The sequence below is a fragment of the Nicotiana tabacum genome, chromosome 23 (genome assembly GCF_000715075.1).
Source record: "Nicotiana tabacum cultivar K326 chromosome 23, ASM71507v2, whole genome shotgun sequence".
Lineage (NCBI taxonomy): Eukaryota > Viridiplantae > Streptophyta > Magnoliopsida > Solanales > Solanaceae > Nicotiana > Nicotiana tabacum.
In genome coordinates this window covers 12,381,597-12,396,399 of record NC_134102.1, presented here as the reverse complement: position 1 = coordinate 12,396,399, position 14,803 = coordinate 12,381,597, and the positions used below count along the sequence as shown (strand labels likewise).

The 14,803-nt window shown below is 35.9% G+C and overlaps 2 protein-coding genes across 2 annotated transcripts; one reads left to right on the top strand and one right to left on the bottom strand.

The window, feature by feature from the left end:
• Positions 1 to 1,504: 1,504 nt before the first annotated feature.
• LOC142177042 (uncharacterized) lies at positions 1,505 to 2,211 on the top strand. Its single transcript, XM_075245503.1, has 3 exons — positions 1,505 to 1,785; positions 1,827 to 1,905; positions 1,960 to 2,211. Exons 1-3 carry the CDS (start codon positions 1,505 to 1,507, stop codon positions 2,209 to 2,211), a joined length of 612 nt encoding a protein of 203 aa, XP_075101604.1.
• A 9,285-nt stretch (positions 2,212 to 11,496) lies between these two features.
• LOC107809679 (ABC transporter G family member 6-like) lies at positions 11,497 to 14,099 on the bottom strand. The gene has a single exon (XM_016634335.2). It carries the CDS (start codon positions 13,820 to 13,822, stop codon positions 11,645 to 11,647), a length of 2,178 nt encoding a protein of 725 aa, XP_016489821.1. The 5' UTR covers positions 13,823 to 14,099; the 3' UTR covers positions 11,497 to 11,644.
• Between the last annotated feature and the right edge of the window lie 704 nt (positions 14,100 to 14,803).

The following is a 14,803-nucleotide window of genomic DNA, read 5'->3' as shown; positions in this document are numbered from 1 at the left end:
GAAAAATTCCTCAATTTAGCTAATTAGGGCTCTGATTCCATGTTAACTTTTACTGATTTATACTGATTATGAAGTGTAATCCACAACTGAATGAATTGAGAAGACGAAATTGAGAGCAGAAGAAAGGTAGAGAACAAAGAGAACAATCTGATTACTTCTCTGCTTAGCAATGTCGGTTACTACTAACAAAATGAATGTATGCGTATACTTATACTAATATCTATTGACTCCTAACATATGATAGTTGTAAATAAGGAAAATGACATATTTATCCCTGTAGCTAACTAATGATCAGGGAACTGTAGTACAATTAACTAACTTTTTTACAGGTTGCACTTTGAAATCAAAAGGGTACTTAAATCCTTTCTTAACCATCATGCTTGAGCTAGAAAGATCCAAATATAAATAGAGTTTAAGTTATATACATTCGTTGTCAGTGTAAAGAATTTTTAAACTATTAGGTCATATAAAGGATATAAGGCAAGCTTCTTAAAATGTGAAATTTATAATCTTAAAAATAAAATTTTTGTTATAACATATAAAAGTTACCTAACAGTATATTTAACTTAACCTCAAATAAATATTGTTGACAATTGATGTGTTGTTGAATGTATAAAGATAAAGGCAGACCTGATCTTGTGCGCTCTAACATAATAATTCGAGAAATTAAATCACTTATTAGTATTCTTGACTTCGATATGATTTTAACCTGAAATCTCATGATACTCAATCCAATTCATTGATCATAAGCCACACCCTTGGGTGTCGCTCCATCGATTTATTTACCTAATTGAAATTTGTTTTAAATTCTAAAGTTGGATTAAGGTTTATTTCGAAGGCTTAAATACTCGAAAATTCTGAATTTATACTCCTACTACCTAGAATTTGAGTTTCTTCTATGTTTTTTAGATCATCTTTAACATTGGGACCCTTTTTTAAATGAAAAAATCTAGTGTATGTTCATATATAGCTAAAAAAGGAACTAGAAGTTATATATTTGTCATGGCACCAACTACAAAAACTACAATAACCTCCGTAAACAGATGTCTTGTCAGTTAATCTTTTATGTGCATTTTTTCATTATTGTGTCATAGTAGTTATAAGTGTCTTAGTGATATTTATCAGATTGTTGGGTCTAGTTAGGTAATGGTTGCTCAAAATAGAATTTCATTATTGGTTGTATTCGATTATATTTAAGATGATTGTGTAATAATTGGCAATGAATGAAGCTAGTCATGTGGATTAGGTACAAAATCGATCTTTAATCCAGATTTAGACTATAAATAAGCATACCTGATTCTCTTCTTTAGTTGAATTGATTTTTTTTTTCTAGTTTCGTCTATGGATGAAGTAGAATGAATGAGATTATTTCACTCTTAATTTTAGGCTCGAGCAATTAATAAAAATGAATTTTTTTTTTTAAAAAGCGCGTCCCACTTAAATTGGTCATATGCGGCATAAACTATATCAAAATAAAACACCTTTCTTTTCATCCATTGTTTTCATGGGGATTGAAGATGATGTTGCCGATAAGGAAAATGGAGTTACTGGCGGTATTTCTGGTGGAGGACCGATGGTGATTGACCATAATCACCCACTCTATCTCTACCCATCTGATGGCCCAGGATCAATGTCCATAGGTTTTTTGTTGATCGGCATGGATAATTACATGATTTGGAGTCGAGCTATGAAATTGTCACTGCTTGGGAAAAATAAACTCGATTTTGTGGACGACACTATCTCAAAAGAGGATTTTGAGCCAGAACTATGGAAGTTATGTGATCGGTGCAATGCAATCGTAATTTCATGGATAATGTGTAATTTAGCAAGGAATTGGTGACTGGAGTCCTGCTTTCTTCAAATGCTCATGACATTTGGTCAGCCTTGGAGGAGTGTTTTGACAAGGTAAACGAATCTCGTGAATATCAATTGCATAGGAAAATATTTACTCTTACTTAGGGCACATCCTATGTATCGGTGTATTTTACTCGATTAAAAGATCTATGGGACGAGTATGACTCTCTTATGGCTCTTCCTTGTGGTTGTCCTAAATCTAAAGAATTTCTTAAGCATTTACAACATCAGAGGCTCTATCAGTTTCTTATGGGCCTCAATGAGGGCTACAACCAAGCTGGTAGTCAGATTCTATTACAGACACGTTTGCCTACTGTAAGCCAGGCGTATGCTAAGATTGTTCAAGATGAAAGTTAGAAGATAGTCGCAGGAAATCAGCATGCTAACACTGGCATTGAGCCAACTGTTTTGTTTACATCACAAGTAGGAGCTACTTCTAAATCTAAGAAGAATTATCATGTTGAATGTGAGTTTTGTCATTGAAGAGGTCATTCTAAGGATAGATGCTATAAACTAATGAAGTGTGACTACTATGGCATGAAAGGGCATTTGAAAGAGAACTGTTATAAGCTCATTGGTTACCCTGCTAATTTTAAATCTAAGAAGAAGGCAAATGTGGTGGTGCATGAGAACACTGCTGCTCCAGCATTCACTCATGAGCAATACTCTATGCTTCTGAATATGCTAAGCAAGGTTTCAACTTCAAATGCTAGTGCTCATTTGGCAGGTAATCTTATTTTCCCACAGTAATAGTGTTCAATGGATAGTTGATACATGGGGGACTAATCACATGATTAGTAATGACAAATTGTTGCTTAATGGTGTTAAAGTAGGAAATTCAGGAAAAGTACAATTGCCAACAGGTGATTCTGCTCAAATAACACATGTTGGTGATTGTCAGTTGACGGGAGGTGATGTGATCAAAGATGTGTTGTGTGTGCCATCTTTTAAATTTAATCTCTTATCTGTCTCCAAAGTAATAAGAGAACTGAACTGTTGTGGTTTGTTCTTTCCTAGAGTCTGTGTTTTTCAGGACCTTTGCATTGGAAAAGTGAAGGTGATTGGTAGAGAGCTAGATGGACTCTATCTGTTGGATTGTCCGACTAAAAGTAACATTTTGGAAAACATGAGGTGTATGGCTATTAAGGAAGGAAGTCCAAAAGTTTGGCATAGAAGATTAGGCCATGTTCCAAAGGTAGTACTTAGGAAGGTTTCTGTTTTTACAAATAAGGCTGATTTTCTTTTACATCATTGTGATGTATGCCCTTTGGCTAGGCAAACTAGAGTTCTATTTTCAATCAGTGATAGTAGAGCCGATGAATCTTTTCATTTGATACACATGGATGTGTGGGGACCTTATAAAGCTACTACTTACAATGGAATGAGATACTTTCTTACTTTGGTTGATGACTATTCAAGATAGACATGGACCTTCTTATTCAGAGTCAAATCTGATATTTCTGAATTGCTCAAGACTTTTATTTCTATGATTCTTAATCAATTTGGCAAAAAGATTAAATTTTTTAGATCTGACAATGGGTCTGAATTTTTTAATAGTAGTTGTGGTGACTTGTTCAAACTGCATGGAATCTTACACCAGAGTTCCTGTCCTTACACACCCCAACAGAATGAGGTTGTGAAAAGAAAACATAGGCACCTATTGGAGATTTTTAGAGCCATTAAGTTCCAGGGTGGTCTTCCGGTCAAGTTTTGGGGGTGTTGTGTAGAAGCTGCTACATACATTGTGAATAGAATGCCTTCAACAGTTCTAGGACACAAATCTCCTTTTGAGATGTTGTATGGTAGATCCCCTTCCTTGGCACACATGCGGATGATTGGTTGTTTATGCTTTGCTACTGTCCTACCAAGACAAGATAAATTTGGCGCAAGGGCCATTAAGTCTGTCCTTCTAGGCTATGGAGTTTATCAGAAAGGCTACAAGCTTTACGATATGGAAAATAATGTTTGTTTCATTAGCATAGATGTGGTGTTTCATGAAGGGATTTTTCCTTTTTTGCTGGCTAATGAGAATTCAATCTCAATCATTCCCGGTGTGAATATTTTGCCATCTGATCATGAAGCAGATAAGTTTCTTGTTGCAGTAGATAGTCACTACAATGCTCCTATGTTTTCACCTGCTCATGTCCAACATGTTGCTGATGGATCATCACCAGCAAACATGGTTGATCATGGGGATCCCCGGGAGGTTGAGTCTGTTCAGGAGGTTGAGTCTATTCCTGCTGATAATCATGTTGCTCAACAACTGCATACTGATCAGTCTTATCCCATTGTTAGTGTTCTACATCGACCTGCTAGAACTCTTAAGCCTCCAATTTGCCTTAAAGATTATGTCAGGACTGATAGGAAACTTGGAGCACACTTTTGTTCCTATCCTCTTTTAGATGTCTTATCTTACAATCATTTGTCTGCTAAGTATCAATGTTTTCTGATAAAGTTTTTTGTTGAGGTTGATCCTAGGAATTATTCTGATGCAGGCAAGGATCCAAGGTTGGTGGAGGCTATGCAAGCTGAAATCCAAGCTTTGGAAGACAATAAGACTTGGTTGGTTGTCCCTTTGCCACCTGGAAAGCGAGCCATTGGTTGCAAATGGGTATTCAAAATCAAATATAAGGCCACTGGTGAGGTGGAGAAGTTCAAAGCTAGGTTGGTTGCCAAGGGGTATAGTCAACAAGAATAACTTGATTATGAGGAGACTTTCTCCCCTGTGGTCAAAATGGTACTGTTAGAGCTGTTATTTCTTTGGCTGCCATGAGGAATTGGGAGATCCATTAAATGGATGTCTATAATGCTTTTTTGCAGAGAGATCTGACTGAAGAAGTGTACATGCATCTTCCACAAGGATTCAGGAGTGGTGCCGGTTCTCAGCATGTGTGCAAACTGCTTAAGTCCTTATATGGTCTTAAGCAGGCTTCTACGCAATGGAACCTTAAACTTACCTCAGCCTTGATCTCTTCTGGTTTTACGCAAAGTCCTCTTGACTATTCCTTGTTCACCAAGAGGTCACGTGGCAAGCTGTTGGTGGTCTTAACCTATGTTGATGATCTTTTGATCACGGGAGATGATGTTTCCTTGATTCAGGAGACTAAGGATTGTTTGCAGAAGGCTTTTAAGATCAAGGATCTTGGTGAATTAAGGTACTTCCTTGGCATAGAGTTTGCACGTAGTAAAGAAGAGATTTTGATGCATCAAAGAAAGTATGCACTTGAGCTTGTCTCTGACATGGGGCTGGCTAGTGCCAAGCCAGTTGGTGCTCCTATGGAACTTAACCAAAAGCTCACCACCACAGAGTTTGATATGCATGTTGGTTCTTCTGCTGATTCTGCTTTTGTTGATCCTACTACCTATCAGAGGATGGTTGGTCGACTCTTATATTTGACAATCACTCGACTAGACATTGCTTTTACTGTGCAATGTCTGAGTTAGTTCATGCACTCTCCCAAATATTCACACATGGATGCTGCTCTCAGGCTTGTGAGGTACATTAAGGGTTCCCCTGGTCTTGGCATTCTCATGCATTCTGAGACTTCTTCTCAGCTTACTACTTACCGTGATGCTGATTGGGCCTCGTGTCCAAACACTAGGCGTTCAGTTATTGGTTACCTTATGATGTTTGGTAATTCCCTCATCTCTTGGAAGTCGAAGAAACATGCCACTGTTTCACGGAGCTCCGCTGAGACTGAGTATCGAAGTCTAGCTTCAACTGTGGCAGAGGTCATCTGGGTTGTAGGTTTGTTCAAGGAGTTGGGTGTGGAGATTCAGTTGCCTGTTTCTATGCATTGTGATAGCAAATCTGCTATTCAGATAGCTACGAATTCTGTGTTCCATGAACGTACCAAACACATCGACATCGATTGACATTTTATTTGGGAGAAAGTGCAACTTGGGTTGGTTCATCTTTTTCGCCTTGCCTCTTCTGAACAATTATCCGACCTTCTCACCAAAGGGCTCACTGTGGTTCAGCATAGTTATTTGATGTCCAAGCTAGAGATGAAGAATATCTTCATCTCTCCTAGCTTGAGGGGGGTGTAAAGGAGTTAGTTAATTGTACTATAGTTCCGTGATCATTAGTTAGTTACAGAGATAATTATGTCATTTTCCTTATTTACAGCTGTCATATGTTAGGAGTCAATAGATATTTGTATAAGTATATGCATACATTCATTTTGTTAGTAGTAACCGACGTTGCTAAGCAGAGAAGTAATCGGATTGTTTTCTCTGTTCTCTACCTTTCTTTTGCTCTCAATTTCGTCTTCTCAATTCATTCAGTTATGGATTACACTTCATAATCAGTGTAAATCAGTGAAAGTTAACACAACCCTGGAAATTCTCATATTTGGTTGGCTAACCAACTGATCATTTGCAGTATCTGAAAAGATGGTGTACCCAAATAGGGAAAAAAAATTCGGTCTTTTCTATTTCTTCTTGTGCTATTATTTTCGTTTTTCTTTATCTCGTCTCTGCATTTAATTGATCAGAAAGATTTGTGCATATATTTTTGGCACATGTATAGTGGAAACATCACACAGATATCTTTGACTATAGTGAACCAAAAGACGTTCTTTGCATGCATTTGATCAAGTGTCTCGAGCCTGTAGTTGGAATTCAAAAGTCATTATTTTTCATGCGCAAATAAGAAAGGCTAGTGCTCTACCAGATTAACGTCTAACGTTTCGTGGGAAGTAAAGGCAATCTGGTGCACAAAGTATCTCGCATTCATGCTAGGTCTCAGGAAGGGTCACACCTCAAACAGGGGGCGGAGCTAGAGTACCGGGATGAGCGGGTTCGACCGCACCCAATAGCTTTGGTTTGAACCCTGTATATGTCTTATAAATTCGTTAATATATGTAAATTATTAATTTAGAACCCAATATCTTAAAATGATTAGAATGCCGAACTAATAAACTTGAAATCTTGGCTCCGCCTCCGCCCCCAAAGAATATAATGTAATGTAGACAACCTCCTTTAATATAAGCATCATTGACTGCTTCTATGGCTTCGGTGGCGCCTATCTTAACTAAGTTGACTCGTAGATCCCTTGTAAATACTAACTGAACCTCTTGTCACCTTTCATGAACAAGGTTATAAATTACTAGTAAATAAATTATGGAGGTGATGTTAGCAAAAATAATAATTTTACTCGTATACACTTCTACTTACAAAAGAGTACGTAGGTGTATTAGGTAACTTAGTAATTAATCTCTAATTAGTTTTTAATTAATATTCAAGTTTTTTATTCCTTTGCTTTTCTATCTTTCTGGTTTCTTTTCTTCTTTTGGTAGAGTGACAAATTAACTTTGATACAATAAAATTGTGACTTACGTTATCTCGGGTCTTACTAGTCAAACGTAATTCTAGAGCTAATACGTGCAATAAAATCTAACTTCCGGAAGGGTTGCATTTATTAGATAAAAGATCGATGCAGGCTCAGCCCATTGATGTGATGATTCATGATAACTCGACGGATCGCAAGGCCATCGTGCTAGTGACGCATCATTCAAATTTCTGCCCAAAAAAATAAAAAAGCCCAATATCCGTATTATGAAATTTTATTCATTTACACTAAACTTGGTTATGTGAAAAGAGGGAGTGAGTGAAACTGGGAGGTAAAATTGGATGAAAATGATATAATATATCCTTTTTTCATTTCTCTAAAATTGGATATAGGAAGTAAATGTTCCTTACTTCCATTAATTTTCTACATATTATTTCAATAAATATCAAACTTCATAACCATAATATTTATTATAAAAAAATCTATTGAACCCATTATATTTAAATTTGATTATCCTATGGCCGGCCTGTTTCCATTAGCCATACATTTAGAAATGACAAAAAGTTACTTGTTATAATAGTACTCCTTACTGACGAGTTCCAAAAGTTAGCGTAAATTTTATCATAGGAAGTGTTGCAAATAATCAAATAAAGTTTATTATTTATCTTATACCTGGTAACCAATTAAGATTTTTTTATCCATCTTTAAATTTCTTAATACCATTGTATGCCACCCTAAAAATAGCTCTAATCGCTACACAGTCCCATCATTTAAAGAATTGGATTTAGATAAAAAAAAATTAGCTGTAAATCTGATTACTCCCTTCAATCCACTTTAATTGAGTTTTTGATTATTTTTTCACATATTAGTAAATCCACCTTTTAGCATTAAGTAACAATGAAATTGACCTTATTAACCTTCATTTGTTCATTGAAAAAATAACAAATACTTCTAGGCTCTTTACTCCAAGGACAACTTTGGAAAAAAGAAGTTAATTTCTTTTTTGACATATGATAAATCAAATATTGTGGACCAAAAAAAAAGTCAAAATATCAATAAAATTGGACAATCCCACTTTCTAAGGGATAAGTTTTTTACTATACAGTATACACGTTCTAGGTAAAATGGAACACGAATATACTTTTGACGCGGAGTATAAATTTAGTGTAAAAATTCATTAAAATTATAATACATAGTGGATTTGAACCCATAACTTTAAGAACATAATAGATTCAATATTAAAAATCTTAAATATTAAACTCATAGAGTTTAAATCCTATATTCGTCATTGCGAACTGAAAAATCTTGGTAATATTACACTATGGCAAATACTAGCATTTCAACAACATGCATGTGCTGGCCAACCGTGCATGTGGAAAAGTATGGAATTTGGTTAATTGGAGAAGTGTGGAGTAATATTGACAAAGAGTGTAAGTTTAAAACATGCATATGTTGTAACTATAAATTGATTGGTCTGACCCCTTTTCCAATAATTAGTACTTCATTTTCTATGCAAGGGAAGAATAGTTTCTTACTTTGTTGTGAAGCCTCGTTTGCTTACGTGATAGCAGGATATGTAATGTAGTCTGCAGCACATGGTCTAATTTACTTTACTGTATAGGGAATATGTGTTACAAACAAAGATATATAAGGATAATTAAATATTCCATATCCATCTGTTTAATTAAGTTTTTTAAAGAAATATCACTCAATTCTAAATGGTATTAAATGTCCTGAATTAGAGTCTCATTGATTTCTAATTTCCAATAGCGAAGATATTTACACGTGTTTAGCCTAAGAAAAAGAATTAGGTTTGCACGTTAGGAGGCATATTGCATATCATGATATCAAAATAAATAAAAATATTCCTCTTTTTAGCTCTAATAATATAAATTTTGAGTTTTTTAGATGAAGAAATCACATAATTCAGTGATATAAATGTTATGAAAAAACAATTTCTACCAAGCATTATATCAACTATTTAATTGAGGTGTTCGGTTTATTTAATAGTCTAAACATTTAGATACAAACTAAAATAAAATCACATATCCAAGCAACTTGTTATTTAGTATCGTACTTGTGCATACAATTGAAACAAATGAATCATGATTAGCCCGGATGACACAGTTATAAAATGTGATACGTTTATGGAATACATGTTATCTTTCACCGGTACATGTACTGAGCTGAGTAACTTTGTCTGAGACTAGAGCAGATAGAAAAAAATTACCTAATATTTATATCGAAACCTAATAATTCTCAACTCACTTCATTGACAACTAGACCACACATTTAGGTGCGCCAAGTTATCTAGACTTCTAAATTGATTTTGGTAGATCTATCGTTTTAAAGGAAGATTGCACTATACTACAATGTCTCAAGCATGGGGAACATTAGTCACTATAACTAATTCACTATCAATTGCATGTTTAGAAGACGTAATGATGAATGTCAGAAAATAATAGTTTTAGTTAAACAAGGGATAGAGCGTAAAAAACTCGCATGGTAGAATTAATAATATATAAAAAGCCTCGTGATGTAATTTTACATATTTCGAGCTTTCTAACTTTTAAATGCATTTGACTTTACTATCAATATGATTAGTAAATACCCATTACAGAGCATTAAACTTAGGCAGCTATGGGGTAAAGTGCGAGTGGAACTACTACCAAATTCCAGCTCTTTAATTCATCTGGTCTAAAATATTTGGCACTTATCTTTCATTTTGACTAACATTTTAAAATATATGTTATCACCTTTTAATAAGAGGAGAAAGTGAGACTTAAAACAACCTAAACATTATCTTCATGTTATCTATAGATCACGGCTCGCGAAATAATTGACCTTTGCGTCAGGATATATAGTTATTTACTCCATGAGATATCGCTCTTTCTCGAACCTTTAATGAACGCGAAATACTTTGTACATGGAGTTGCTAATTGTTTCACCTTTTAATAAGAGGAGAATTGCAACTTGTCTTTCAAACAGATTGCGAGTGACATAAGATATCTAGGAAGGAACTATATATTATTTCTTGTTAAAATCTTCTTTGTTAATGTTTAAAAATAAATTCTATTTCTACTTTAACGCTATAAGCTTCTATCAAGCTGATTTGGCTAGTGAAATAAGATATCTGGGGTCTTCCAATTACAAAAGTTTGTGATAAATAATACTTCTAATTTATTTCTAAATATCTTTTTCTCTTTTTAAAAAAATAAAAAGAATCAATATATCAATTCACTCCATAACCGAAAACCGTCATGCATATGACAGAGGAATTATTAAATTATGTTCATTATTATTTATTTTTTTGGAACCCCAGGAGAACCCGCAGTCGCTATAGCCTCTGTCACAGCCTCTGCCCTACTCTGTGCGCACTGGGTAAACCCTCCACTGTGTAATAGCCTGCAAACCACACAGGGGATATAAACCGCACTAGGCAAGCCCGTGCGACAGGCTCAGACCCAAAGGGCATCGAGGGAGATCGAACCTGCGTCGCCCGTGTGGACAACACCCTCCAAACCCAACCGGGTCGTTCCTTCGGGACTGATCAGTACCAAACTACCAACAATTCATGACTTCATCAAAGGGATGAACTGCCAAGACTAAATGCTCAACCTACAGGCCACAAAAGTTCTAAGCAAATAATAATCACTTTCATCATACCGATATAAATTGATCAGAATATTAAGTTATATGCATCGATAGTATAAACTTTTTACACCATTAATGTAAATGTTATCTTATTTTTCAAGGGCAGATCGCTTTTAATCCGCGATCGAAATTATTTATATCTAATAGCTGCGCAATATATAAAATTTATATATATTCTACGCAGGATCGCTACAACGGAACTGCAGGATCGCTACAACAGAACTACAGGGAAGATTTTACGACGACACCAGCCCTGTCAAGCCACAGTCCTGTCAAGCAAACCCTAAATCATAGTCCTTCTCATGACTCTATCAACGTCCACCTGGCTAATATGAATCTAAGGACCACCGGTTATGTTGTCATAATCAGGATTTACTGTCTGGACTGTTAAACTGTTTAGGCTTAACAATCTAACCTTAGAACCGTCAGGTGATATAGTGTATAACTAGTAGCAAAACATGATTTAAAAGTAGATTAGAATATATATATATATATATATATATATATATATATATATATATATATATATATTCAGGTTCCATACCCTCAGCTCCAAGATCAATGTTATGTTGCCATTTTTTTCGAGATACATGACGAGCTCTTGTGAAAATTTATCAACTATTGTAAGCCAATTTATCCTAAATACTATAAAAATTGTACTTATAATATTAAAAAAACAGATAAAAGCCCATTCATAAGCCATGAAAATATATATATTCATGTTATTAAATTTCAAATTACAACTGCTTTACAACTAAAACCCAACTTTGATATAACTTTTTCAATGACCATTATAAAAAAAAAAAGTATTCAAAAGTACCATTATTACTATACCAAGCTATTTTACCTTCTCTTGTTCTTACTTCCAAGCAACAAGCAGAAATAAAACAAAATCCTAAACAAAAGCCCCCATGCAATAGTCACCCAAAGGCAATTCCACTTGCTCAATTGTGTAACCCCTTGCTGCACCAGTATATCTGATCCAGTAGTCACACATGTTGAACTTGTAATCCTCATATTTAATGTACTGCTAATACTACTCAGCAACTTCTCCTTCAACGAATTCGGAACAGCCCCAAGTGGACTGTTATCGAACATTTGAATCCCACGAACGAAGCATTTCGTGGGATCTTCAAATTCGTTCTGTAACACAGCTTCATACGGGTATTTCACTAGTGAAATGTAATGGAACCAGACCCAGTAAGACGGGATTCTATCACGATTCATGAAAAATCCACTAAAGAGTAGGAAGTAAGCAAGAATGGCTACCACGATCGTGTATCCGAGCATAACATGAGGTACGACACCAGAAAGAAACGTAACGAATGAATTCCCTGCCCAAAACGAAGCCAAAATGACACCAAAATAGAACAAAAAGCTAGAAAATCCACCGTCTAAGCCAACAGCCCAGAATGTCACGGCCGCGAATGACAAAGCAAGGAAAATTAACGCTGGTATCGAAGTCAAAGCATGAGAAAGACAATAAGACGATCTTCTATAAGCATTATAAGCCGTTTCCCTCATGAATATGTACCTTTCTTGAATAAAAACGGGCAATGCGTCCGCACATGTATAGTAAGTTGTTGACATCGCGAACGCGAAGAATGCAAGCCGTTCTTTTACACCTTTAGGTGAACTGTCAAGTCGCCAAAACATAGTAGCCAGTATAAAACCCGTAACCATAACTGCACCAAATCGGACAGCAAAAATCTCCGGCATACGCCACGAGTTACTGAACGATCGCTTTGAAAGTACAGCAATTTCAGTCCATATTGGATTTGCAAAAGTGGGAACCATAGAAGTAGGACTAGTAGCAACATGTGTTGAACCAGGAACCAATTTCCCTCTAGAAATACTAGCGCTTATCGCTTCCTTTAACGATAAGCGATTTCTATTTCTAGCTTGATTTGTACTATTGATCCTTTTAGTATGTTGCCATGTTTTGTTGAAATCAACTAAACTTTTTGTCCCACCTGAGCCTTCGAGTTCGCGAATTAAATCAAGCGCGAACTCTGTAGGGTTCTCATTTTCAGGTATCGGATTCCCAAAATCAGCAAAATATTGTGGCAAATTCATTGGCGAACCACTGTAAACAGTTTGTCCACGTGATAGGAAAATCAACCGGTCAAGTAAACCGAGAATTCTGTAACTCGGCTGATGTATTGACATAATTACAATACTGCCACTCTGCGCGATTCGCTGAAGTACTTTAATCACCATAAAAGCACTGGTGGAATCGAGACCCGAAGTTGGCTCGTCGAGAAAGAGGATAATCGGGTCGTGGATTATGTCAATTCCGATTGAAACGCGCCGCCGTTCACCTCCGGAGACACCACGGTGACCTTCATCGCCGATTATAGTTTTCGCGGCGTTTCGGAGCCCTAATTGATCGATTAAAGCTTGAACTCTGGATTTTTTCTTCGATTTAGATAGACTCCTTGGAAGCCTAAACTCAGCTGCGAACATTAACGTTTCTTCTACTGTAAGCATTGGGTAAAGGAGATCGTCTTGCATTACGTAAGCCGATATGACTTTGAGTAATTTCGAATGCAGCGGCTCGCCGTTCAGTGTTACTGTCCCTTTCAAGCTATCTTTCGCAATACGATTCGCTAACGCATCAATGAGCGTCGATTTTCCCGAACCAGACGCGCCGAAAACCGCGAGTAGCTCTCCGTCACGCGCCTCTCCACAGATATCATTCAAAAGCACCTTTGTTCTCGTGGACGGGATTTCCTCGGCGGCGATGTGGAGACTCCGGCTACGTGAAATCGCCGGAAAACTGACCTTCCGGCGGACTTTCACGCTGTATGTGAGATTGTTGAATGCGAGTACAAAGGGAATATTAGAGTGATGCGGGTCCATGGTAAGAGCTTGGTGAAGTGGACTTTCGTCGTCGCCGGTGACATCGCCGACGTTCTTCAACAACTGACTAAACGTCGGCGATGACATTTCTACAATTTGTCTCCGATCATAAAAGGGTACGCTATCTCTAACTGGTGATGCATTTACAATTCTTGACATTTGTTTTGTTATATATATCTCTATATATAAATAAAAATCTCTAATTTATGGTAATTTTATTTGATGGATATAACTAAGATGTGAGTTTAATGGGTATCTCAAGGCTACTAGTGAAGCAATAGAAGAGAGCAGCGGAAACAACGGCGGTGGAGTTGGCAACTAACCAATGGTATTTTGAGAGTTTTTAGGAGGGAAGTAGATGAAGGAGTTTAATTTGTGTATGTAACAAGAAAATAAGTCTCCCATTTAAACCAGTGAATCTACTCTCCCAAGAAAATAATATATAGATTATGATCTTAAATATGGTACATTAAGGGTCGTTTGGTTGATGTTTGGACTAATTAACCCTAGTATAAAATCGCATAAGATAATATAGTATTTGATTGACTATTCCCATTAATGTTTAGTTGGTTTTACAATAATATAATATATTATTTATATGAGACTTAACATTATAAGTTATACCAGGGAAACTTGGAGCAACGATAAAGTTATTTTTGTGTGACTAATAGGTCACAGTCGTGGAATTAGTCACTAATCTTTGTATTAGGGTAGACTGTCTACATCACACCATTTGGGGTGGGATCGATCCTTCTCCAGATCTTGCGTAAATATTGGGGTGTGATCCTTCCCCAAACTCTGTGTAAACACGTGATGTTTTATATACCGTGCTGTCCTTTTTTTTTATAAGTTATATGAAAATTTATGTAGTATTATTTTATACAGAATAAAACGTGAAATACAAATATATACTTCGTATTTATAATAGGGAAATTACACTATTTTATTGCAAAAGTTTTCTTTTAAACTTAATAATTCATATACATATAACAATTTTTTTATCAATCGCTATATAACAATTTATTTATTATTAATCTCTGCATAAATAATATAACTTGTATGATTAGTATACGAACCAAATGACCCCTCAATACATACTATATTCTTGGCAGTTGGCGGTTAGGGTTTAAGAGGATGATA